General features: G+C 37.1%; 2 protein-coding genes across 5 annotated transcripts in view; one reads left to right on the plus strand and one right to left on the minus strand.

The window, feature by feature from the left end:
• The first annotated feature begins 155 nt into the window (after positions 1–155).
• LOC127948999 (probable E3 ubiquitin-protein ligase HERC3) lies at positions 156–24764 on the plus strand. The gene is made up of 25 exons (XM_052545901.1): positions 156–273; positions 1517–1839; positions 2596–2755; positions 4367–4443; positions 4532–4753; positions 4876–4967; positions 5256–5386; positions 5685–5839; positions 6662–6735; positions 7200–7324; positions 8193–8252; positions 9639–9750; positions 10821–11010; positions 11121–11284; positions 11467–11580; positions 11763–11786; positions 11872–11961; positions 12514–12684; positions 12789–12932; positions 16359–16525; positions 18222–18285; positions 18745–18827; positions 20646–20829; positions 20918–21020; positions 21895–24764. Exons 2-25 carry the CDS (start codon positions 1614–1616, stop codon positions 22101–22103), a joined length of 3141 nt encoding a protein of 1046 aa, XP_052401861.1. The 5' UTR covers positions 156–273; positions 1517–1613; the 3' UTR covers positions 22104–24764.
• A 63-nt stretch (positions 24765–24827) lies between these two features.
• LOC127948997 (protein FAM13A) overlaps positions 24828–27886 on the minus strand; it is a 41785-nt gene continuing 38726 nt past the window's right edge. For 3 of the 4 annotated variants that reach the window (XM_052545899.1, XM_052545898.1, XM_052545897.1), the window contains 4 exons: positions 27749–27832; positions 27140–27336; positions 26238–26339; positions 24828–26096 (listed from right to left, as the gene is read on the minus strand). In XM_052545899.1, the coding sequence (XP_052401859.1) occupies positions 25985–26096; positions 26238–26339; positions 27140–27336; positions 27749–27832 (495 nt within the window). In that variant the 3' untranslated portion in view covers positions 24828–25984. The remainder of the gene's footprint in view (positions 26097–26237; positions 26340–27139; positions 27337–27748; positions 27833–27886) is intronic. The other variant, XM_052545900.1, reaches the window with a different exon arrangement.

A 27886-nucleotide genomic window follows, 5' to 3' on the forward strand; every position in this document is an offset into this window, starting at 1 on the left:
TTGTACAATTACTGATGGCAAAACTTTAAATCAAACCAGTCTCCAACAGAGCATTTGTTAATAAACTATATTAATTCCATGATGTGCACATCAGCACCACATTCATGTAATGAACCCATCGTCGCCCTCTAGTGACAGAGCTGGCTGACAGAAGTCACGTGATCAGTGACGACGTAATCTCGTAACTTCCTTGTTTTTGTGGGACCCATTAAATTGAAACCATTCCAGTAACATACGGTCAAAATAAACAGGAGACGCAATGCACATTACCAGGTAAAGTTATCTGCTTTAAATCATCTCCCTAAATACCTGTTTATTTCTGACTTGTGTTAGACAGGGCACCGCGTTTGCGTGATGACAGTTTAGTGAGTGTCAGTGCGCAGTTATGTGTCAGTTTGTCCTGATATTATCCCGAATATTAGTATTGAGGTAAATTACTGTATTTAACGCATGCACAGTCCGATGAGATGTTTGAGGATTATTAGCTGCAGTATATGAACTACATCATGATTTGGCTTATTAAAGACATGAAATGTGTCAGGCTTGTTCTTGCAGGCCAATCTCAGATTGGACTGGACCCACATATGAAAGATTTCTGCTGTTTCTAATACCTAATGTTAACCAGACGTTTCTGACCATCATAGTCACTTTTTATTAGAAGGTTCGGAAAACGCCCTTGACGTTCATAAAATCGATGTGAATGTCGAACTTTTAGAACGCGCCAATAACGCGCACAAAGTCGAATGTTCGGAACGCACACATGTTCTAAATTAATTAGTAATTTCGAAACGCGCCTAACGTTTATTTTGTCCCAACAATAAGGTTCGAATGTTCTGAATTGGTTCATGATGCTCAAAAATATGATTCGAACGTTCAGAACACGGCTATGATTCTATAGAAAATGTATTCTAGCGTTCAGCAGTACCCATTTATAAATATAAAAATGTTTCCGTTCAAAATTAGATTCAGCGGTTCGACAGATTCGACAAAATTCGATTAAAACGTTTCCCAAAAACGCCCTTAGCAAATAGTCCTAAGTTCCATTGAAGTCAGTCTATTGATAACAACGGGACTTGCCTTGCGACTATAATTGCTTTTGTGAAGCACATTAAAATAATTGTAATATTCATGTTGCATGGTTATATATTGCTAACAAATTGTAAATGTATACAAATATTTTGTCCGCCATAATATGATAAATGAGAACACAAATCTGTCTCCTACCTAGACATATAAGCATACGTTATTTTTGTGCATCCATGAAAATTGTGATGATTCAGTAGGTTTTGGATTGGTAAATCTGTGTTTTTTAATTTTTAATTTAACCACACCAGGTGGTTTATGATCTGCATTCTTGTCTCAAGGGCCCGGCTGTCCACACTAGCTGTCATTTACACACACACACACTGCCCAGTATGGAAAGAGGAATGGGGTGTGACCACTTCCCTTCCCCTCTACTGATTACTCACCTATTTGCTTTCCAGCATCTCATGCCAGACTTTGCGTTTTGTTCCAGATCCGTCACGTACAGGCGGAGACGGCAAGGCGGAACAGCCTAGGAGCTCTCCCTGATTCAAGATCCTTCCATCTGTCTCCCTCTTTATGTGTGAATCATGATGCTGTGCTGGGGAAGCAGTGGCTCGGGTCAGCTGGGCATTGGGGCGTCGGAGGCGGCTGTCTTTGAGCCGAGGAGCTGTTGCATGTTCGACGGGAGGGGTCTTAAAGAAGTTGCGTGCGGCAGCCAACACTCGCTCTTCCTGTTGCATGATGGGAGCGTTTACGCCTGTGGCTCCAACAGCTGCGGTCAGCTGGGCCATGACAAGGGAGGATGGAGGCCAGGTAACTGACATAAACTGATGTTAGTATCTACAAATGGACTTAGACATTAGGATTGTGTAGCTGATGCTAAATATAAGATTTAAATATGCACACCACACCTATTATTCCATTATTTTCAAATTATTGGAACCCATTTAAAATTATTTTAAAGTTGATTCTAATGTTTATAATGTGCCTTTGCCATAAATTGGTATTATGTAATTGTGTACTTAAATTTAACAGCTTACAGCTATTCAACCTAATTCACAAAGTTACCAAAGTTACCTTACCAAAGTCCTATAAAACATTACTTGTTTGATCATGCTATTATTGTTATTGCAAGTGCATTTACGGTCAATGATGACAGCAGATCTAGTTTTATCCAGCATGCACTGGGACTCACCAGTCCAGGTAGGAGGGAGGTGTAAATGAAGCCAAGAAACTAGTTGATACATTAGAGTTAAAAAAAAAGCATTACTGCTTGGTTAAATCTATTCTATGTCCAGCACAGAAAGCAGATACTGATTCAAGAAACTATATATGAATCATATATGAATGATGCAGAATTGAAGAAATGCATAGCATGGGATTCTTAACAGATGTTGAGCAAATATTCTCTTTTGCCCCTATCAGATTATATAGATTCAGATGTTGTTGTTGTTGTTGTTTTTTTGGTGCTACAGTGAAAAGCTCTTGAATGATGAATGATGCATCTATCAAGCAGCCATCCTTGAGAGTGATATTGCAATCTAATGGCTGTTTGTGTGTCTCTCGTAGAGCTGGTAGGAGCTCTGGATGCTCAGAAGATCGCCGGCGTGTCGTGTGGGCAGGCTCACTCTCTGGCGGTGAACGAGCAGGGGCAGGTGTTTGCCTGGGGGGCCGGAGAAGGAGGGCAGCTCGGTCTGGGTACGGCTGAGGAGGCAGTCCGTGTGCCCAGGTGAAATTTTACACACTTCATGCAAGATTTTGTGAATAAATAAAAACATTTGATGAACTTTACAGTATATATGGTGATCTGCAAACTTTCAGCTGTACATGAGAACATTCAACACTCAAGTTTCAAGCATGCGATGCATTGCTTCCTGTTATTTCTTTTAAACGTTCCTTTTTAGTGGTGCAAACGCTTTCTCAGATGCTGCTTCCTTTGCATTGTAGCGTCTGCTCTAGATAGGGGAATCTAATGAGGATTTAATTGCCTCGTGCTCGTGAGGGGGTCCCAGCATGGGGGCTTTCACACCGCAGGGGGGTCCCGTACGCAAGTGATTTGGACTTAATGATAGTTAGGCTATAATGTGCTATCACAGAATGCTCTTCTGATCTGTTGTGGCTCTAGTACTGCTGAATAACCCACAACAGATAAAACATCACTTCCTGACACGCAGCTCTTCATTTGAATGCGAACATCACTTGTCATCTTGTTATGTGAATGATTTCATGAGCGCAATGTGGTCCGTGAGTTAATGATTAAGGGTTATTTATTTGGTTTTGTGGTGTGATGAGATCAAGGCCACTGGCCTTTTGTGATTGTGAGAATTTTCGTGAGCAAGTCAATTATTTGATTTCTTTCAGTTACCAACAATAGTGCTGTACTCTCAGATTCATGTAATATAAAGTAGTCAGCATATGTAACTTTTTACAATATTACATTACAACAATGTATCCACCTGCTTGGAACTTTGATCCTTTTACATAACCATAAATGACTTTCCTATGTATTATTATTATTATTATTATTATTATTATTATTATTATAGAACAAATTGTATAATTATTTTATATTTTTATTTATATAAAAAAAAGGAATTAGTTTGTTTTTGTTTTCTATAATTTTTCTTATTTTTTCCCTTAATTGAATTAATCCATTAATTCATCAATTAATTCAGTAATGCACCAAAAAAATCCATCCCACAAAATTGCAGGTTATGCAACAAGGAATATGTAAGGTACTTCTGGGATATTCATATTTTTTATTTTCTGGGATATTCATATTATTTATTTATTTATATAATACCTTCTTCAGTGGATTTTGAACAGATTTGTAGCTCCCTTAAAATACATAATTGTATTTTATATATATATATATATATATATATATATATATATATATATATATATATATATATATATATATATATATATATATATATATATATATATATATAAATAAATATAAATATATAAATTATTATTATTTCTAAAATCTGTAAAAAAAAAAATCCACTTTGAATTTTGACTAAATTGAGCTTTTAAATGGAATTGATAATTAATGAATTTGATCATTAATGAATCTGTCACTTTAACAAAATGTTGAATTCTCTAAATTTAACATTTATCATCCATTCCTCTACATTTCACAGATTTCCTCCCACAATTGATGCAGAAACAGAAAAAAAAACATATTTTCATGTGGCGTTAGTCATCAATGTATATGAATATGTAAACATTTATGTATTTTCTATTGTTGTTCATCAGTTGATTTACCAGGTACACTTCTTGGGACATGTCATCCAGAACTTTCTTTCTTAATGAAGAGTATCTATTTCTTTAGGTTGATTAAAAAGTTGTGCGAGCATCGAATCTCACAAGTGATGTGTGGCAACCAACACTGTATAGCACTTTCAAAAGGTAAGGGGAGACTTGTGAATAGTTTTGTTTTCTGCTGTACTTCTGCTGGGCCAGTAAATGAGGTTTCCCGCTGTCTTCCTTGTCTCAGATGGTCAGTTGTTTGTATGGGGAGAGAACTCCAGCGGTCAGCTGGGATTAGGGAAGGGAGAGCCCAGCACTCTGTCTCCTCAACGGCTCAAATCTCTGAGTGGGATCCCACTGGCTCAGATCAGCGCTGGAGGAGACCACAGCTTCGCCCTGTCGCTGTCTGGAGCCGTGTTCGGCTGGGGGAAGAACAGCGCCGGGCAGCTGGGCCTCAATGACGAGCAAGGTAAAACACACACTGACATAGAGGTTCAAAATCTGGTAACCAAAACATTGCTGGTTTGAATTCTGTAATTTACTTAGAGGATAGGATTAAAAGAGGCATGATTTTTCTCCGTGATCTCATAGATCGGGCTGTTCCCTGTCACATCAAGTTCCTGCGCTCACAGAAGGTGGTGTACATCAGCTGTGGAGAGGAGCACACTGCCGCCTTGACAAAGGTATTGATCAGTGTGCTGAAAAACCTGTTTTTTAATGCAAAACAGTGTTGCCCTTTAGCAATATTTTACATATGTATCCAAATGTAAAAGTCTGAATTTGAGTCTAACTGCTATAGTTATCTGAACATCTATTATTTTAACAATTATTCTGTTTTTAGTTACCGTCTGAAAACGTTTCGATCAGAATTCTCGAACTATTGTAGGTTAATGGAAAGTTGTTCAATTGTATTTTGTCCTGTTCAATCCTGAAGCACTGAAGCATTGCTGTTTGTGCTGTGTTTGCTTCAGGAAGGGGGTCTGTTCACATTTGGAAACGGCTCAAGAGGACAGCTGGGCCACGATTCCACCAGAAACGAGCCTCTTCCACGCAGAGTTATGGAGCTCATGGGCACTGAAGTGTCTCAGATCTCTTGTGGGCAGTAAGTATATGCACTAGACAAGCTGCACATTCCTGTGTCCATCTGTTTTAGATTGGGGAATGTGCTGATAGCTTTAATTTTGTGTCATTTCCAAACACCGTATGGATAATGCACTTTTTTTTTTTAGCATTTTTTGAATAACGGTAGTGTATTAATACAGTTTCAATACAATTTATCAATAATACAATATACATTTTATTTAACAAATAAGCATTATATTGATTGAAAGTGACAGTAACATTATTTATAATGTTAAAAAATGCTGTTCTTTTCAAATGAATGTTTTATTTGGTCACAGGCACCACACGCTGGCATTCGTGCCCTCCACAGGACTGCTTTACGCTTTCGGCTGCAACACTCAGGGCCAGCTGGGTACAGGTCTCAGAGGAAATGCTAAGAGCCCACTTCCTGTCGGGAACATCCAACCCCTGTGCATTGGAAATACACACACAAGTATGTTCACATGTTTTAATAGATTAAATAAAGAATCAGAATCGATTCTAACAATACAAGTATTAATTTACTGATTTGCACCATTATTTAACGTCTTATCTCATTTTGTGCATGACAAGGCTGTGGTAGTTTCTGATTTTTGCCGCTCCGTTGTGTGGCTCATTATGGAAATGATCTGTGTTCTTTTATTTGTGCGTTGTCGTGACTTTCTGTATTTTGAATAGAGGTAAATTTGAGCACACTCATATGTATTTTAGTAATGTACATGGCTATAATGAAAGAAAAACCTCCATTCAGTGTCACTGTAGTCGAGTGTTTTGTTTTGCAGTGCCATGCTTTAATGGTTTTCCATCTGAAGCAGATACAGAGGGTTTGCTTTTTTGAGAGAGTGAATAATTAGTCCTCTAACTGGAGTGATAGGGATCGTTATAGAGACCGTGTGTCCATGCAGGGATGGTCAGATATAAATAGACTGCACTGAAGAGTATCTGTAGTTTGGTTTGTGCTTCATCTGATGGCCTTGAATCTACGTGTGTGTGAGAGAAAGTGTTGTTTTGTTTTGATGACCGCACAGAAGGTTGAATGCACTTTGCAGTTTGTAAAAAAAAAAAAAAAAAAAAAGTAATTATTTAAAAATGAGTCTTTTTAGTTCTCCTTGTCCCGTATGCAGACAGTATTAAAATTATTTTAACACTTTTAGCATAAAGTAGGTATGCATTGTGCCTGGTTGATAAGTTTGAACTCATTAATAACATGCATGTATAACTAACACTCCTCCTTCATATGCTTGTAAAAGAAACCACTTATGTTTTTTGTCTACAGAAGGCGAGCGCTGCACCATCCGTAAAATTCACAGTGGAGGCGATCACAATTTCCTGTTGTTGTCTACAAAGGAGGTAACCGTGCTGATTTTTACTGGAGCGTCATTAGAGCTGTGAAACAAGGCCGCTGATGCTGTGCTGATTGTTTGGATAGGTTTCCTTTACAAGAATATTCAATAAATTAGTGCATTCTTCAATATATTTTCACAAATTATAAAGTATAGTGAGTCTGTACCTCTTACTATTAGCTGCTGTGTTATTTTAATATTTACATTTAGGCAGTTTTACACTTGTGAAAATAAATAAAAAGGTTGCTGCTAGGAGGTCGTTCCTTCTCTTATCCACATGGTGGCATCAACATCACCGCAGTGGTTCCATCCATATAATGGACTCTCACTGATGTCATATGTTTTGTTTCTTCCTAATTATACCAATTAAAGCTTAATCCATTAAAACCGTCTTGTTGTGTTTATACTTGGAGTATATTGTGACCTGTGGTCGTAATGTTTCTAAGTGTTTGTTTTTGTGTTTGAGAACAGGGTGCATCTTGTCCCGAGGATTTCCGCATTATGAATGCCGCTAAAAGCATCGCTCTGATTAATTCTGAGAGTCTGGACCGCTGGAGGATGAAGCTTCATGACAGCAGCGATTCAAGCATCACCAAGTGAGTGTGTGACGTTATCCGGTTTGATTACAGGTTACAGATTACAGTTCCACTTGGCAACCAAAAGTGTCCACCAAGGCTGCATTTATTTGATATAAGGATATTGTAAAAACAATAATGTTGGGAAATATTATGACAAATTTAAGAAACCATTTTCAGTTTGAATACATTTTAAATTGTAATATATTCCTGTGATGTAAAGCTGAATTTTCAGCATTATTACTCCAGTCTTCAGTGTCACATGATCCTTCAGAAATCATTATATTTACATGTATTCATTTAGAAGACACTTTTATCAAAAGATAAAATGCAATTCCATGATATGCAAGTGCCAGAACAAGTCTCAGCTAGCTTAGCGCAGTATGTAGCAATAGTATGTTGTAGTATGTTTTATTATTATTATTATTATTATTATTATTATTATTATTATTATTATTATTATTATTAATAATAATAATAAAATAGAAAACATGCAGTTAGTTAATGAATAGTGCAAGTCTAAATGGTGCAACATTTTTTTATCATTCTTATATGATGATTTGCTGATCAAAAAACATTTTATGATCAGTGTTAAAAACAGCTGTCTTGTGTCATAGCAGTAATTATTATTTGATGAATGGAAAGTAAAAAAAGCATTTATATCAAATAGTAATCTTTTGTAACACTATAAATGTCGCCTTTGATCGATTTTGTACATCCTTCCAGAAAAAAAATCTGAGATGAAGTTATTAAATTGCTAAATAATGACAATGATTATTTTTTTTTAATATATGAGGTCAGTTGTGATGTGTCTGTTGAGGAATGTTTTATAAAACATTCATTATTATGTTGATGCTGGATTCAAATCTCTTGACTCCTCCCCATCTAGTGACATCATACTCCTGTTTTCCTCAATTGCATGTTGGAATGCCAGCTTTTTGGACCAAAGGTGAGCAGTTAAGATGTTTCTGCTTTGTCAGTAAGCATATGCACACAGGGTGATGCCATGGAGCGCAGGGCACTTGGGATTTTTCCACAGGTGACTTCAGCTTAACGTCAGTAGGAAAATTCTTTGTAGACACCAGCAGAGCTCCTGGTTACAGCTCTTCCTGTAAAAGAACAGTGTCTCTTACAGAGCAAATGGGACTTGATGGATATCTTTATCTAATGAGAGAATCATTCTTCCTCATTCTGCCTGGTGCAGTCCTCGATGTTCATAATCTGCACTGCAGCCGAGAACATTTTAAGAGATTATCTGGTTACATAAGGAACAACTGATGTTGCTGGTGTTCAGACGGGGCATTATGGGTTGTGAGGTCAAATCTTAATTTTAAAATGCAGTTTTGTGTATGTGATTAAAACTCTTCTGAGCACACGTCCCAATGCTAGGTTGACCGGCGTTTAGAGCAACACATGGTGCCATGGACTCTATAGCACACATTTATAGCATTTATTTTAACTCGTTTATTTAATTCATTTGAAGAGAAGAGGTTTCTGTACTTTTAGAAATTTGCACCACAATTAACCTCTGACTAAAATGAATTCATTGGATCTGTCAAATCAAGTTAAATCGAATGTATTTGATTCAAAAAAAAAAAAAAACGGAGTTGATTTGAAATGTGTCAGGTTGCTGAAAACTGAATTATAATGAATCAGATCAGTCATATCCAGTTAAATCTAATTAAATACATTAGAAACAAGTTGAATGAGATCGATCAAATCAAATTCAAATGGACCAGATTCTATTAAAGTCTAATCAAATCAGTAATTGGATTTAGCTGATGGAATCAAATGGAATCTAAATAATTAGAATCGGATTGGATTGAATGTAAAGGTTAAACATATCTTGCCATCTCATTGAAACTGGACTCGAACTTGAAACCCGACTTTGTTTGTGACCAGTCGTTTGTTATAGATGAGTCTTGCTTAAAATACACTGGCTCTGGTTCATGTGCTTGTGCGTGTGGGGTTCACAGGGATCAGCATCAGGCTTAAACACCTGCGGCTCTGTATTTACACCCAGCGTGTGATCCTGCTCTCATCCCTTCAGAGCGACAGGCACCAATAAAGAGCAATGGAGAGGAAAGAGCTTAAATCTCCTCACCTTAGATCCATCTATTTGTTCATCTGGTCCTTAACTAGTCCCCATGCACTTGCTTGGAGATACTAAATCTCACTATTAGGTGTTTCCAAAACAGTTTTAACTAATATAGTAACTAATTCAGCAAACACAAACCATTTCTAAAATTAGATTAGATTTCAGATTTCATACTGTGTAGCTTTACGACTTATTTCAAAGTGTTTGGATACTAATTTCCACCTGCTGTTTTCACAGTGATGACGGGCATTTCAAAACCAACCCCAAAGTCCCGGGCATCGATTTCAATGCCGTTAAGCTGCTTTTTGAGACGCTGATGAAACCAGCCTTCGCAAGACTTCTGGAGCAGGTGTGTGCGTTTCAAATGTTGGCTTCATCTTCTCATTTATTTAGGTCTTTACAGCACTGCAGACTCTGCTGCAGACGTTATTAGGTTTATAAAAGCATTGTTTGTGTGTGTTACTGGGTGAAAGTTGGTATACTTGTTGGTATAACTCTAAAGGAATTCTAGCTCCTTTTTATACACTACTGTTCAAAAGTTTGCAGTCTGTAGGATTCCTTTCAGTGTTTCTCTAATACTAACTAAGGATGCATTATCTTTGAGTAAAGATTCTGTAAAACAGTAATATAGTGAAATATTAATACTATTTAAAGTAACTCTATTTGTATATATATTTTTTTAAATGCAATTTATTTCAGAGATGAAAAGCTGAATTTTCAGCATCATTCTTCCAGTCTTCAGTGTCACGTGATCCTTCAGAAATCAGTCTAATATGCTGATTTAATGGTTTAAAAAAAATATATATATTTGAAATATTAAGGATGTAAAAAAAAAAAAAAGCTTTATTTTTGTGGATTTCTTTTTTTTTTTTTTTTTTTTTTTAGATTCTTTGACAAATAGAAAAATAAATTAAAACAGCATTTATTTTAAATCCTAATTTTTTTGTAAGACCTCTTTACAGAAAAAGATTTTAAAAAATCATGCTTTTTTGGTGTGCTTTCCAATTAATCCCAATCAAACTGCAGCTGGGTTATTTTGATTAGGTTAAAAAAAAAATACAGCTAACACAATAAATACATAACAATAAAAAATGTATGTGTATATATATATATATATATATATATATATATATATATATATATATATATATATATATATATACATACACACACACGCATGCATGCATACACGCATACATACACACACACACATATATATATATTTTAAATTGAAGAGATGATTTGTGTTAAAATATATTTTAAAGCACACTCTATAAAATAAATTATGATATTGATGCTGATTTCAAAAGATCTTCCTCTTTGTGATGGCATACTTCATACTGTCGTCGGGGGGGGAAATCTGTTTGACCTTATTTACGTGTATGTTTTAATAATAAATGGCTCATAAATGTGTTCTAGGCCACGAAGAGCTTTGAGAGTCTCCTGATCCCCCAGCTGACCTGCTCTCCTCCTGACGTGGAAGCCATGCGGATCTACCTGATCCTGTCTGAATGTCCCGCCCTCCAGGACTCCAAAAACTACATCTCTCTCACCATCCCTCTAGCCATGGCCATCCTCAGACTGGACGCCAACCCCAGCAAAGTCCTCGGTATGCACATCTTCCACTGCCTAGAAACACCATTCATTACTTAGCTGGAAAGTTTATCAGAGTTCAAGATCGAAGGGGCTTTTGAAATGAATCTTATTCTTGTTTCTCAGATAACTGGTGGTCTCTGATGGATTGCGAGGTTTTCTCCAGACTAGTGGAGATGTACAAAAGCATAGTTGTGTTTCTGTTGACTGGCGGCAAGGCGCTCCTGATGCCTGTGTTTCTGGAGAGCTACACCAGCGCAGCCCTGCGACTGCTGGAGAAGCTCCACAAGGTACGGCGAAAATCCACAAAACTGTTTTATAAGTAACTAATTAATAAGCTATTAGGTTGAATATTCCCCAGCATCAGAGCTGAATTGCTGTTTTTCATCTGTTTTTGCGGACAGGCTTGTGTCATTTAGTTTGCATTGTTGTAAATGATAAACCAAGTGTTGATCCAAATATTTTGGTGCAGGTCAATCTGAAAGCCCGTCGTGTGGAATACAACCACTTCTACATCCCTGACATCGCCACCCTGGTGGACATCCAGGAAGACTACCTCAAATGGTTTCTGCGCAAAGCTGATATTGTGCGTATATTACTGCACATATGTAGATTTTCCGTAGATGGACTGCAAAAGCTATATGTTAATGTAAACATGAGCTAGACCGCACTGTGCATACAAAATGTCACAGTTACACAAAAAAAGCCTCAAATTTTGATTATACCAAGCTGAAAAATGACATTATTCATTGTTTTGTCTTGTTGTAGAAAATGCGATACCCTCCAGTGCAGGTATGTTTGTTAAATATCTTTTTGTAAATGTATTTTTTGACAGTTGTGTTGGTCTCAGCTTGATAATCTGAATCTTATTTCCCAGGGTTCTGTCACGTTATGTGCCTATCCGTTCATATTGAACGCGCAAGCCAAGACAACCGTGCTGCAAACAGATGCTGAGCTGCAAATGCAGGTAATAAAAAAAAAATTAATTTGTAAAAATAATAATACATTTTTAAGTAACTGTTCTCTGTTTAAATACATCTTAAAATATAAGTCATTCCTGTGATGTAAAGCTGAATTTTCAGCATCATTACTTCAGTCTTCAGAGACATGTGATCCTTCAGAAATCATACTGATATGCAGATTTGCTGATCTGAAACATTGCTTATCAATCATGAAAACCGTTATGCTGCTTAATGTTTTTGAGGAAATTGCAATACATTTCTGTTAGGATTCTCTGATTAATAGATAAAAACAGCATTTATTTGAAATCGAATTTCTGTGGGAGTCTGTACTATTAATTTTGACAAATTGAATGCATCCTTACTGAATAAAAATATTAATTTATTTCAGAAAATATCATAATGGGAAGTTAAGGAGTATATATTGCATTAGTCCATGGTACAGTCTGGTAAAGTAATGATTTGCTGTTTATTTCAGAGTCTGCCTGCTATTACTTATGATTCTTGACTCTTATTATTCAGCCTCTTTGACTAGTATTGCCTGCTTTATTAATGTTCAGATGGCAGTAAGCGGCGCTAACTTGCACAACGTCTTCATGCTGTTGACTATGGAACCTTTGCTGGCTAGAAACCCTTTCATGGTGCTTCACGTTAGAAGGAACCACTTAGTCAGCGATGCTCTCCGGGAGCTCACAGTCTACAATGACGTAGACTTGAAGAAGCCCCTTAAGGTTTGCCTTTACGGATTGTTGTCTGGTATATATTGTAGCATATTTTGGCCAAGACCGCCCACTTAGACATAAGTTGACTAACCGAGATTTACTGATCATTGCAGGTCATCTTTGATGGAGAGGAAGCTGTGGATGCAGGAGGAGTCACAAAGGAGTTCTTCCTGCTCCTGCTGAAGGAGCTGATGGATCCGATCTATGGCATGTTCACCCAATATTCAGAGTCCAATCTTCTGTGGTTCTCTGATAAAGTGAGTTCAGCTTAGTTATTATCATAAAATTCAACATAATACTAAGATACTAAGCAAGATTTATAGTAAACGTGATGAAATTACATAAATTGAATGCAAAACAATATTTTAATGCATATGCACTGTACTCCAGTACAGTACTTAATGTTATTTGCAATGTTTGATTGGAAGAGCCTGAAGGATGAATTGCATTTGGTTCACAGGTAACAATACAGTGCTGCAGTGATGACATTGATTTTGTAAGCCAGCCAGGTTCCCTGTACAAAAACCCAATAGGATTTTTCCATTGGATTATTGCAAAAAATTAGCTCTATTACCAACAAAATAGTTTTTTTTTTTCATCATGGTAATCTTTACAAATTAACACACCTCTTCTGAATTTTGAATCCTAAGTACAAGTACAAACCACACCATGGTCGCATGATTTCAACATAACCACCATTAAACATCCATCAGCTTTTTCTCCCAAATTCAGTTTTATTATTTTCCAAATGTAGTTTTTTTTTCTGCTTTCATTTTTCTGGATTTTGATTTTCAATTGTATTTTTTCCAGACTATTTAATGTTTTAATAGTTAAATTTAAATTGCATGGGGAAAAAAGCATGTCTAATTTAAATCATGAAGCTTACAATATTAGGAGTTTTTGTAAAGTTTAACAAACATTATATTAAGGTCTTGAGAAATGTTTTATTTTGATGAAATTCTGTTTACTATTTTGTGAATTACATTTTAATGGTTTAATTAAATATGAATAATCAAAAGCATCTATAAAAGATGAGGACTTTGCCACGTTCTGCATTAATAAAATTCAAACCATTTATGCATATTTGTTCCACACGACCATCTGTCAAGCTCATCTTACCAGCAAAAACACATTTGTTCACATCCTTCTCTTCATTCTCTGAGGCAGAAGTCTCCAAACTCATCCTTTCTAATCATCCTACTACTTTTGACTCATTTGATCCTATTCCATTTCATCTCCTTCAATCCATTTGTCCTGCAGTTGTACGTGCACTCACTCACACCATCTCATCCCTTAACTGGTGTTTTTCCCTCCGCATTTAAACGGGCTCGTATAACCCCACTTTTAACCCAACTCTTTTAGAGGACAACAGACCGTTTTTACCTTCATCCTTTCATTGCAAAAACACTTGAACAAGCTGTGTTCAACCAAGTCTCTGCCTTTCTCACACAGAACAACCTCCTCGACAGCAACCAATCTGTCTTCGGAAGTGGACATTCAACAGAGACTGTCTTGCTCTCAGATGTGGAAGCCCTAAGACAGGCGAGAGCAGATTTCAAATCTTCAGTACTTATATTGCTGGATGTGTCTGCTGCTTTTGACATGGTTAACCACCAGATTTTCCTGTCAACCCTACTGGCAAAGGTCATCTTAAGAACTGCACTCCAGTGGTTTGTATCTTACCTTTCACATAGGTACTTCAAAGTATCTTGGAGAGGTGAGGTGTCCAAGTCTCAGCATCTAACTACTGGGGTGCCTCAGGGCTCAGTTCTTGGACCACTTCTCTTCTCTGTCTACATGGCATCATTAGGTTCGGTCATTCAGAAACATGGCTTTTCATACCACTGCTATGCTGATGACACTCAACTCTACCTCTCATCCCATCCTGATGATCCGACAGTAGCTACTCGCATCTCAGCTTGTCTAATAGACATTTCTTACTGGATGAAGGACCATCACCTTCAACTCAACCTTGCCAAGACAGAACTGCTTGTGATTCCAGCAAACCCATTGTTTCATCACAATTTCACCATCCAGTTAGTTACATCAATCATAACCGCTTTAAAAACAGCCAGAAACCTTGGAATTATGATTGATGATCAGCTGACTTTCTCAGACCACATTGCTAAAACTGCCCAGTCCTGCAGATTTGCTTTATTCAACACCAAGAAGATCAAGCCCTTTCTTTCTGAATATGCTTCACAACTCCTTGTTCAAGCTCTTGTTCTGTCCAGGCGGGACTATTGCAATGCTCTCTTGGCAGGTCTTCCAGTCATTTCTATCAAAACGCGGCAGCAAGATAAAAAATTTTATGATACGAAAAGAATGCACATCACACCTTTTGTTTACTTATTTGGACTGGCTACCAACATCTGCTTGCATAAAATGCAAGGCATTAATGTTTGCCTACAGAACCAGCACTGGCTCTGCGCCCCTTTACCTAAATTCATTACTTCAGACTTATGTGCCCTCTAGAAGCTTGCATTCTGCAAGTGAACGTTTACTTATTGTGCCATCCAAAAGAGGCACAAAATCACTTTCACAAACTTTTAAATCAGATGTTCCCTCCTGGGGGAATGACCTGCCTAAATCCAAGAAGCTGAGTCCTTAGCCATCTTCAATAATCAGCTAATAACACATCTCTTCCATCTTTATTTGAGCCTCTAACTCTAGCACTTTCTATTCTAATTCCATTATTAAAAAAAAAAAAATTGTCCTTTTTAGACTTGCACTCTGTTTATTTAAGAAGAAAAAACTAACACTAGCTTTTCTAATCTTTTTGTATTCTGTTTTCTTTTTATTTATTACATAATTAAAAAAAACCTTGCTACATGTACTGCATTAAGCTAACTGAGACTTGTTACTTGCATTGATCTTTTGTTGTTTTTGATTGCTTCCACATCAATTAGTGATAGTGTTGATTAAACAAATAAGTTTTAAGTTTTGACTTAAATTCACTAAAAGAGGTGACTCTTCTGAGTGCCAGGGGACTGGTTTCTGTTTGTATGTGATGTGGTGATAGTTTTACTCAAAAGAAGTGGTAAAATGTAAGAGAGTCATATAGTGGCTCTCAGAGCAATTCTAGAGATCATGTTCATGTGTTCCTATACTTTTATTTTTGTATATTGAGAATGCAGAGGCAGAATACACATGAAACCAGAGGCAGCAGAGGCTGAAACCATGTGTCTGTGCCATTCATTTACACAGAACAAGCAGGATTCAGATTTAAATTGTATTTTTGCAGCTTAACATTAACGACTCTAGTCCATACCATATTGTGCATTATGTGTACTGACCTACTTTTTATGTATCCATCCAAAATGTTGCAAATTCCGTGACCTTCTGCATTACACAGTAATTTTTTTTTTTTTTTTTTAAATCATACGGCCCTAATAGACCTATTTAGCCTCTTGTTAGCAACTTTTTCAAGTGCCACGTGAATGCGAACATCAACAGATAATCTTATCAGCCTGCTGATATTGAAATATCTGAGCCAGCTCGGCTGTTTTCATGCAAACATGATGTTCCTGCAGGATTTCTGTATGGAATGATGACCTCCAAAACACCTCAGCTGTGTGCAAAACTGTTAATCGAAATGTAACATTTTTGAATAATTAAAGGTTTGTTATTGAAAGATACATAAAGGATTCTTGGTGACATGCCTGTTTTTTTTTACATTGCAGTGTTTTGTGGAACACAATTGGTTCCATCTGATTGGGATCATCTGTGGTTTGGCCATCTATAACTCCACTGTGGTGGACTTGCACTTTCCTCTGGTGCTCTACAAAAAGCTTCTGAAAGTTTTGCCCACACTGGATGACCTGAAAGAGCTTTCGCCTACAGAGGGAAGGTATGCAGCATGATGCTTTTCTTGACTTTGCATTGTGCATCCAAAAGTGTTGTTCAAAATGAAATAGAAGTAGGCCAAACATTTACCAAAAAACAACCTTTTTGCTATGAGATGGTAGATCGTTTAAAATAGGATCCACAGGTGCTGGATCCAGATTGTTCAAATTAAGCCCTATCTTTATCTAAACTCGTACCACTTAGCCCTTGAAGGCATCATGTTGTTGTTATTCATCCAAAAACCGTCACTCGCTAATCAAATCAGCTCGGCCTCCCACAGACCACTGTATCCCAACCCCTCCCCCCCACGAGGCTTTACTGAGAAATCGAAGTCCTGAGCAGACTGCACAGATCAATGAAGAGCAACTGTTTTGTCTAATTTAGCCCTACACTCAGTGTCCTTTGCCAGTGCGTTACATAAACAAGTTGTTTTTTATATAACGTTAATTAAAAGCCACCCAAAAAGCTTTTTGAACTGCTCAAGTTTGTGAGTCACCATTAGACCACTAATTGTTTGCAGAAGCAAACAAGCCAGCCCAGAGTTGATGGCCAGTTCAAGTCTGTAATCGTGTTGGTGGTTTGCGGTTTCAAGGCTGTGCCCACATAGTTTTTAAGTCAAGTCTTCTTATGAAAGCAGCCTTCAGTAGACCTTGACCTTGCAATTATAACTTTAAGACCAGCATGAGCAAATATTGCACAGCCGCCCATGGTGGATGATTTTATTGTGTGCTAATGCCTTTAAAAGGATCAAGGATCAATTGGTTTCCACTCAGTTAGATGTGTTTGACACATTGTTGGATTCACTTGTGGACGGTTGTTATCTGATTAACAGCTCAGGAACAAATACAGAGATTTACAGCAACTTCAAATTGAAAAGGAAGCTAAGTTTCTACTTTATTTGACTATAAGATAAACAAGTCAAGTCACTTTTATTGTCACATCACCACAGCACATGTGAAACTCTTGAATGCTTGCTGCAGAAATTGCAGAAACAATGAACATATAACCATACAGACTTCAGCAGGTGAAAATGTGCAATATGCACATGCATATAGTCCGTACACACAGTGTACTATTAGACATACTTACAGTTAACACTGCACATTATACGCAATATGTACATACAACCTGTGCCAAGTACACAAATGCAGACCAGGGTTGTTAAAGTATCACTATTTTTTTATTTTTTTTACTTTGTTTTATGACTATTTATATATGACTATTTAATTCCCTTTAAAATATATATATATATGTGTGTGTGTGTGTGTGTGTGTGTGTGTGTGTTATGTGTTTTTTTTTTTTTTTTTTTTTCTAATTTACTTATACATGTATATATGTTTCTTCTTTTAAATGTAAACTGAATATATTCATACAGCTAGCTTATAAACATGTAAATCTTTCTTCTGTATGACCACTTGTGTAAAAATCCCTGCAAACATCATGATTTATACATGGTTTATAGAGTCATATATTCAGAAAACTCATTTGTTAAAGTAGGCGATGATGTGTAGCCCCTGTCCTCCTCGGGTAAGTCTGGGGTTTGCCTTTATACCTTGCAGCTGGTGAGCTCTGATTTACAGTAGAAAAACGATAATTAAATTCCTGTCGATGAGACCTCAGTGAGAACGCTTTCCAAAACTGTAGGGCTGCTTCAGATTTTCATGAACTGTTTGTGATTGTACGTGTTCACCTGTCTGCAGGAGTCTTCAGCAGCTGCTGGAGTATGAGGGCGATGTGGAGGAGACCTTCTGTCTGAACTTTGCAGTAAGTTGCTGGACACTAAACTAAACACGAGCCCTCAAATTAGGCCACGTCAAGTCAAGAGCGTTTGTCTGATTAGAGTAACATCACTGATAATTCATATGAAGCAAGTCTCTGCTTTAGTAAATAAATTCAACCTGTCCTTAATATCACACACATGCTACAAAGATGGTTCTGATTTGATGTGTGCGCTTTTAATCTGGAAGATGAAGAGCGTTTGCTCGTTTGCCATATGTCCCGTCAGCATTTCCTATTTTTATGATGATAGAATGACATTCAGCAGATGTTTTTTGGTTTACCCAACCTTATTTAAATGTGAATCTGCGCTTTTTAATGTTTCTCAGATATTTGTGCACAAATGTGGAATAGTGATTCTCTCCTTGTGGAATGTGTCGTCTGCGTACTAACTGGGATGAAGGGGAAATTGTGTTGAATGACAAAATGTAACAACTGTGACCACAGATTACGAGAGAGTATTATGGGATAACGGAGGTTAAAGAGCTGATACAGGGCGGGAAGACCATCGCTGTGGACAAGACAAACAGGTGTGTGTGTGTCTCTTTAAATAAAGGTCTGAAAGAGGTCATGTTGTTCCTCCCTGTGCTCCATATTTCTGTGTGTGTGTGTGTGTGTGTGTGTGTGTGTGTGTGTGTTGTCAGTGGGGACGTAATTGCAAGGTTTCAGAAGCTGCAGGAACAGATGGGACAGCACACAAATCCAAACAATCCAAAACACAAATCCAGACCAAAAAAAAAAAAAAAAGCCATTTAAATGCATGTACATTTGTGATGTATGAAGAATTGTTGCTGCATTCAAGGTTATATTTCAGGAAAAAAATAAGGCAGAGATGGTATGGAAAGTAAAATGGTTTAAGAAAATAGTATTTGTTTGAAGTGTGTGTGTGTTTGTGTGTGTGTGTGTCCTGTTATCTGACAGTAAGATTAGGCAGAGGGCCAGTCATCTTGAGTTCCGATCAAGGCCCGTTCCCTCTCACACACACACACACACACACACACACGTTTGTTTTTTGTGAAAAGTGGGACTATGACATCCCATAGGCGTAATGGTTTTTATACTGTACAAACTGTATATTCTGTGGCCCTTCACCAACCCTACACCTAACCCTCACAGGAAACTTTGTGCATTTTTACTTTCTCAAAAAAAATCTCATTCTGTATGATTTATAAGCGTTTTGAAAATTGGGGACATGGTTTGTCCTCATAAATCACCCTTTCCTTGTAATACCTGTCATACCCATGACATTATACAGAGTTGTGTCCTGATATGTCACAAAAACAAGAACACACACACACACACACACACAGATCATGTCTTAATTCACTCAGTCTGGTGCACGAGTGCATGTGAATATATGTAGTTGCGCACTGGATTACATTCATCTGATATGTTTTATTGATCCTAAACTAGGGCTGCACGATGTGTCGTTTAAGCATCGATATCGCGATGTACGAATCCACGATAGTCACATCGCAGGATGTGCGATGTAGGCTGCTGTAGTTGATCCGTTATTCATTAAGTGTACGGGCCAGCTGCTCCCTGGCCCTTGACCAGTGTGATTTGCGGAGAGAGAGAGCGCGAGAGAGAGAGAGAGAGAGCGCTTCAAACAACACGAGCACTGTCTTGCTCTCTCTCCATCATGCATAATCAATTGACACGATGGTGTCGATATTTCAATCATTTAAAATGAGAATGTAAATCTGCTCTAAATTAGATTAGATTTCATATCGCAATATATATCGCAGAAAAATTAAATATCGCAATGTCATTTTTTTCGCAATATCGTGCAGCCCTATCTTAAAGGGAACATTTTAGTTCAACATTCCCTTTCAGTGGCAAGTACAGTAAAATTGATAATAACAACAACTAATAATAGGTAAACACTTCTGGGCAACCAACACAATTTTCTAACCAGATTTGACAAGAATGTAAAAGATCATGCCCTGTTTTCTAGATGCAACAAAATCAACAGAAATTAAGCCTTTTAATTTTTAGGCCCACAAAATAATTTTTTTATGACAATTCAGCAATGCATTCAAATAAATCTAATTTATATATTCTAATTTCGTTCTGTGATTTAAATTAGATTCTTACTATTTGTACAGTATTTTAACTGCTTTTTTATCTAATGGGAATTATCATTATATAATGTTCATTAATGTTCATCAGCTACTACCATATTTATAATTATTTTGCATTAATGTAATGAGTGAGGTTTTTTTTACAGTAATACGAATTTAAAAATGTTTATTTAATAATAAAATGTGATTAATTGTCATAAGAAGCTAGATGCATACAGTGTATATATAGCACTTTAGTGTGTCTTTTTTGTGTTTGTCTCTCAGAAAGGAGTTTGTTCAGGCGTATTTACAGTATGTGTTCAGTGATGCCGTACAGGAGCAGTATTCGGCCTTCTCCAGTGGCTTCCTGAAGGTCTGTGGTGGGGAGATCCTCTCTCTCTTCCAGCCCTCTGAGCTCATGGCCATGGTGGTGGGAAACAACAACTACAACTGGGAGGAGATGGAGAAGGTGGGGCACGTTTCATACAGCTTATGCTGCACTATCTTAAGACACAACGTTAATGCCTTGTGTTGCATCTCTTCATTTTTTCACCCAGAATGCCTCCTACAAGGGCGAGTTCTCTGCATCACACCCAACGGTTAAGATGTTTTGGGAGGTGTTTCATGAGTTTCCCTTGGAGAAAAAGAAACAGTTTTTATGTAAGTGAGAATCAACATTGTTACGGTTGTTACTATTGTATATATTATACACAACTTTCTGAATATAAAGTTAGTGTAAAGACCTGTTCAAACCAAAAGTGAAATGAAAATGCAAAGCAAAATTTTCATTTTAATTCTACTTAAAAAAAAAAAAAAAAAAAAAAATATGTATGTTTGTCATTTGTATTAGTTTTTCTTTGTAACTTTTAATTTTAGTTCAGTTTAGTTTTTTATTAATTTGCAGTTAGGGTAATTTTAACCTTGGTTTTGTCACCATATGAAGAAAAAAATATATATTTGTTGAAGTATTTGTTGGTCTTTTTCATTTATTTTTTTATAGGGCTACCTAAAAAATAAATTACTATGTTCATGTTAAATGATAAATACATAACTTAATGTGCTGTCATGTTTACTATTGCGTATTGTAAAAATCTAGTCATTTGAAAATGACTAAAATTTCACATAAGGGAGAAACATTCCCACATGCAGATTTTGCGCCAGCACCAAGTGTTTCACAGAATGCTGCTTGCTTTGATATGATGCAGGATTGTAATGTCTGCAAAACAAAACCAGCCCAACTGTTTAAATCTAGCCCAGTCAAATTTTTTTCCATGAGGGTCGGAGGTCGTCTCAGTCGAAATCGAGTTCTGGAGGGTGGGGATTGCTTTAACCTGCAGACTAAAAAACAATCTGTGGCAACAGTGTAAAAGTAGCCCAGTCCTGATTTGTCAACACTGATATGTTGTGACTTCTGTGTAAGTGGTGCTTTGTGCATAAATACATCATTGGACTAGCGTTTTTTTTTTTTTTTTTTGTGCTAATGCAACTGCATCTTAACAACGCAGACCAAATAAGTGCTTTTGCCTTCCCGCAGTGTTTTTGACAGGCAGTGACCGCATCCCCATCCACGGCATGGCCAGTCTACGCATCGTCATTCAATCCACTGCTGCAGAAGAGCACTACCTTCCTGTGGCCCACACCTGCTATAACATGCTGGACATGCCCTGCTACCAGACCAAAGAGACCTTGTGGCACCGGCTCACGCAAGCCGTGGAGCAGTACGAGGGCTTCAGTCTGGTCTGAGCGAGATCTACAGAGTTTGCTTTCTGTATGCTGACACTGCACTTTAAACCTGTGGAGAAATGGAAACGAACGCTGCTCTCGCATTTATTTTACCACAGACGAGCATATCCGGAGTCTCGTATGAGTAAATCTATTATTTTCTTATTTTTACAGACTTTTCACTTGCTTGTTTGGTTGAATCTTGAGATGTGCACAGTTTTTTTTTTTTTTTTTCTTCTTCTTCTTTTTGGTTTAAAGTATATTTTTTAACTGACACAAATACATTTTAAGATTTGGATTGAGTTGTTGGTAAAATAAATTAATTTGCTTTATATTTCGTAAATGTAATTATTTTTTAATCAGATTTTAAAACCAATAGGTTGCTCTTGTCTAGACCACGTTATTTTGCTAGGGGTGTCAGAACCTGTTCCTGAAGGGCAACTGTCCTGCAGTGTTTAGCTTCAACCCTAATTTACCTGAACCACCTGAACCAGCTAATCAAGATCTTTGGATTGACTAGAAGCTTCCAGTCAAGTGTTTTGGAACTGGTTGAAATGAAACTCAACTCTTCTCCAAGAGCAAGCTTATACACCACAGTTATTTTGGCAGTTTGAATTTCTGGAAGGAAATAAACAAATTTTAAACCGATTTACTGGTTAAAGCATATATAACGCCCACTAAATGCTCATTATTGACCACAGATGAGTGGTTTATCCCATTCAGAAAGAGCCATTGCAACCCTACAAATTGGGGGCTTGTCAAATAAAGCCCAATCAGCACAGTACACCAGTTTCAAGCCAAATACATTTGGATATACATGTCTAATCCTGATCTTGGAGGACCAATGTTTAGCTCCGACTTATCCCAACACAACTTCCTGGAAGATTTGTGTAATCCCGCAAACCTTGATTACATTTGGTTCAGGTGTGTTTAATTAGTGTTGGTGCTAAACTCTGCAGGACAGTGACCCTCCAGGAATAGGATTGGACACTCATGCAATACATTTAAAGGGTTTAACTTGACAAATAATATCTTTATTTCCAAGCTTCACCAGTTCAGTCCATACTCCTATAGGATTTTATGCATTTTCGCACCTCCTGAATCCATTCCACTGGGTTTCCTTTTGTGTAGAGTAGCAAACCACTAGCATAAAAATGTCTCTTATTAATGATTGGCATGCATGAGCATGCCACGTCCAGGTTGAACGGCGAAGCTGCTTTTAAAAAATATTTTAAATGACTATAGGTAAAAAATCTGATATTTCTCTTAAAGGGATAGTTCACCCAAATTTTTTAATTTGATGTTTATTTGCTTACTCCCAGGGCATCCAAGATGTAGGTGACTTTGTTTCTTTAGTAGAATACAAAAAAAGATTTTAACTCAAACTGTTGCAGTCTGTCAGTCATATAATGGAAGTGAAGGGGAATCACGGCTTTGAGTCAAAAAAAAAAACAAATTAAATAATGTGACTCGTGATGATACATTGATGTGTAAACACAAAACGATCGGTCTGTGCTAGAAAAAAAACTACTAATATAGATTTTTTTTTAACCACTGATTCACTGCAATGTCCAAACTGTCCTAAACGCATTCTCAACAGCGTTGTCGTCTTCTTGCTTTATGGTGGATAACAGACTTATAAGTGCATTTCTGCCACCTATCTAACAAATGGACCATTGACACTCTATCTACAATCTCAATTAAGAGTGCCAATGGTCCTATTGAGAGATAACTGGCAGTAATGCACTTATAAGTCTGTGATCCGCCATAAAGCCTTAAAGTGCATTAGGTAAAAAAAAGAAATAAATACTGTTCAGTTTCTTGCACAGACTCATCATTTTGTGTCTTTACACATCAATGTATCATCATGAGCCGCAGGGTTTCATTTGTTTTTTTGTTTTGTTTTTTGACTCTCAAAGCCATGTCTCCCATTCATTACCATTATATAACTGACACTGCAATGGTTTGAGTTAAAAATCTCTCTTTGTGTTCTACTGAAGAAACCAAGTCACCTACTGTACATCTTGGATGCCCTGAGGGTAAGCAGATAAACAAAATTTTCATTTTTGGGTGAACTAACCCTTTAAAGTGACATCAGTTGAGATTTCATTGAGGAACAAATCCAGCAATAACTACTGGTTGATGTACGTGTATTAGTTATGGGATTGTAATTATGTTTTAATCCAACAAATGTGAATATTCTAACAGCTGTTTTCTTCTTCCAGTCAATCCATTGCCGCTTTCAATTCAATCCCTCCTGTTGTTTCACAGGAAGGTCATATGCTGTAAAGGGGATTTGCTTTCTACTTTTTTTGAGTGGAGCATTAATGTTGGGTTGTTATTGAAAATGGATCAGAATTATTTACCTTTGTGGTTTTTAAGATCAGGTGGATGATAGAGGACTGTTAGGACCACGGTGAGGTGTTTGCTGTGGTGTTTTGCATCTAGCTGCATGAGATGTATTTGTTTGTACTTGATGGAAGGTCATTTAAAGAAGTGTTTCCATCCAACTTATTCCTTTCTGTCAATGTATACAAACAAGGGCTTCTTAGTTGCTACTGATGCATTGTTATTTTAGTAAAGTATATTTACTTTTATAGCTTTCAAATGGAATATATTGTTTTATCTTTTTTTTTTTTTTTTTTTTTTTGAGAACAATAAAATTATTTCACTTCAAGAGTATTACAAACGTCATGGCATTTTCTGCACTGAATGACATGCAAATGAATACCCAACACCAGTATATTCAGAAAAAAATAGTTTTTATTTTTTAATATCATATATACAAAATACAAATACAATCATGTACTAAAATGTACACACATTATTCATCTTTATCCATCAGCCTTGTCACGTTCTGTAAAAACAAAGGTCACACTACAATTTTCCAATCTGGAGAATAAGAGAAGGTGGTGATGTGCTCACTGTGTGTCTGCATTTACAAGATGCAAACGCTCCGTGACGCCCCACTGTTTTGCCTTCTATTGCTTTTTAACAATAGAGATGGTTTTGAGGGGATTCAATCCACCCTCATCACTGTTAAACAGTGAGTTTCATTTGACACTGGAGTAAAAAAAAAAACCTACAGCAATAACAATAAAAGCTGAATTCTAGTACCTTTGTGCGTTTCTACACCATTAGAAAATGGCAACAGATTTTTTTTTTTCATACAGTTCATTTGCATTTCATTTGTTCATTTTTTTTTTTTTTTTTTTGTAATGTAAACTCTAGCTTAGTAAATGGTCTTAATAGCGGGAGAAAGAGATTTCATTGACGATGAACATGTACAAATACATTTTCTCAGAAGCATTAATGTTCAAAATAAAGAATTATGGCACCAGTAAATAACGAAAAATAATATACGGAGAGCCTTCCTTCCACAAATCGGTTATCTTCTTCAAATACGAAAAGTTCCTATAATGATAAACTCTCCTCATCTCTAAGTATATCCACCGATGATTTAAGACGCATTATCTCAATGTTCTTCAAAGCTTATGTCTGATTGCGAAAACACAGTTGTTTCTATATGACAGCAATATTAAATATATATTGAAAAAAAGCTAAAGTCTATACAAACTGTTGTATAATACAACACAGAATATAACAGAAACAGGGAATTAAGATCAGAGATTCACCAGTAATCTGATTGTATTCTGAAATCCGAGACCTCATAGCAGAGGCAAAAAAAACAAGTCCAAAGCAGAACACAAATCCTTTTTGCTGTACAGTGGAACAAACAGCACTGTAGATCTGGTGAACCAGGTAAGTCTTGACATCCTTGAAAGCCAAATGTGCCTGTAATTAGTCAATAACAAAGAGGAACATGTCTTTGTACACAGTTTATTGCTTTGGATAGCAGTTGCTGGTCCTTGTTTGGCTAGTAGAGTAAATCCCAGCTGAGCTTAGGAGTCTCTTTTACTGATGAGCACTTCCAATAGCCGTAGCTTGGCTTTAATGTGCTTGTATTCATTGTATTCTCCAGCCATGGGTGAGCGATCTTCCTTTTGAACGTTTCTATGAGAACAGCAGAAGTAGAGCATTCAGTTATAAGATTTTATCTCTCTCTGTCTAGACTGATTCAAGCTTAAGGAAATGTACAATACTAAGATCAAACCTGCACATGAAAATGCGTATTATTGAGGAAGTTTTCGTTACCTGCCGTTCTGTTTGAAGAACTGATCCTCAAAATCACGGAGGTTTTTGCGGATTCTTTTCTTTTCTTCACGGGCTTCCTGGAGTTGCTCTACGAGTTCCTGCCTGTTTGTTTTAGGAAGGAATAGGAAGTTTTAGGATTCTTTCAAACCACAACATTGCAAATTCAAAAGGTTTGGAAAAGTTATGTTGCATCGTGCATCCAAAGGTTGGAAACAATTTATATCTTTATTTTACCAGGGCTGCTTTTCCAAACAAGTCATCTTAAGCATAAACGGATTGTAGAATCCATTGGCACCAATGGTCTCTACAATCTATATGTGTTTACAATGCTTTTTGGGAACAGCCAAGGGGTGAATTTCCCAAAAGAAACTATGGTCGCAAGTTCCGTTGTTACCAATAGAGTTCAATAGAACTTATGATCATAGTTAGCTAACGATGCTTTTGGGAAACGCACCCAGGTTCATTTTTTTTTTTTTTTGAGTGTACACTAAAAGTGAATGTAATTATTTGCACGAGTAGATTACATACAAAGTCAATGCAAAGATATTAATTGGGCAACACAATTGCCACAAACATGTAATTTTGTGTCAATTGCATCTTCAATGGGAAATTTGCGCAATGTGTTGTCGCGCAAGCCAATCAGCAAAGAACATACTGAAGTGTCCGGTTGTATCAGGAAAAACAATGCTTTTCTTCATGCGAGTGTTGTGAAAAATATCCCACAAGTAACGTAGAGCGATAATGCAATGCAAATATTAGCTTTTTTGGTGTTTTTCAAAAAGCTGGCATATTCCTATGCTTGATTTAGACTTTTTCAACATCGTCAAAACACTCTGTTCGAGCATTATCTTGTGTGTCAGTGCCCTAAGACATGGGATTTTGTCTCTAAATCTTACACTTACATGGGCGCAGCATGCAAATTGGACAATCTCATGTCAGTGGTGTTCTTGGATGGTGAGAGTTCATCAACAGGTGAGATGAAACCATCTGTGTCCTCATCCAGCTGGTCGAGAAGTCCCAGCATGCTCATTTCCGGCTTAACCGTGACCGTGACCTCTGTCGTGGTGTCGTTGTCATCGTCCGAGCCATCCTCCTCCTCCTGGAAAAGAACAGATGGTGCTGGTTAGCTCAACTGCAGCTAAACTTCAAGAGTTTATACTAGCATGACAGCAGAATCAAGCGTAACATTAATTTAGAAGGTAGTCTCATTGGTATCAAGCTTCTTTCGTGATGAGTGTTAGTACAAATGAAAAGCATCAGAGCTCCAGCAGTGCAGTAAATTATATTCATTCCAACAGGAGCATTTAGTGCACTGAATTACTGATTCAAGTTTTTCTTTAATACAAAACCCAAGAGGGGTGTGATCAAAAGGCAATGGAATCAGCAGGAGTCGAATCTCATAGCACTCCCATGCAGTTACTTATTCATGATTAGGTTAATGAGGAAACTAGTGAGGGGAAGGAGGTGGGTCAGCCGAATCACTGGTTGGTTGAGCAGTAACAGCTCTTCACCTTGGTGTCGCTGAAGAATAGGGCCGGTACACCCTCGATAATGGGCTGCAGCAGGGGGCCTCTGCGCTTGCTGGAAGGCGAGCCCTGTGGTGGTGTTAATAGTTACATTACAACCCAGTAAACTACACATCAGCCCAC

The sequence above is a fragment of the Carassius gibelio genome, chromosome B1 (assembly GCF_023724105.1).
Source record: "Carassius gibelio isolate Cgi1373 ecotype wild population from Czech Republic chromosome B1, carGib1.2-hapl.c, whole genome shotgun sequence".
In the NCBI taxonomy this organism is placed as follows: domain Eukaryota; kingdom Metazoa; phylum Chordata; class Actinopteri; order Cypriniformes; family Cyprinidae; genus Carassius; species Carassius gibelio.

Bases quoted from the DNA above. Each gene is read 5' to 3' on its own strand.
- LOC127948999 (XM_052545901.1), top strand. From the start codon at position 1,614: ATGATGCTGTGCTGGGGAAGCAGTGGCTCGGGTCAGCTGGGCATTGGG. The intron at 18,286-18,744 runs GTAAGTTGCTGG...CTGTGACCACAG, and splicing joins CCTTCTGTCTGAACTTTGCA to ATTACGAGAGAGTATTATGG. The intron at 18,828-20,645 runs GTGTGTGTGTGT...TTTGTCTCTCAG, and splicing joins GCTGTGGACAAGACAAACAG to AAAGGAGTTTGTTCAGGCGT.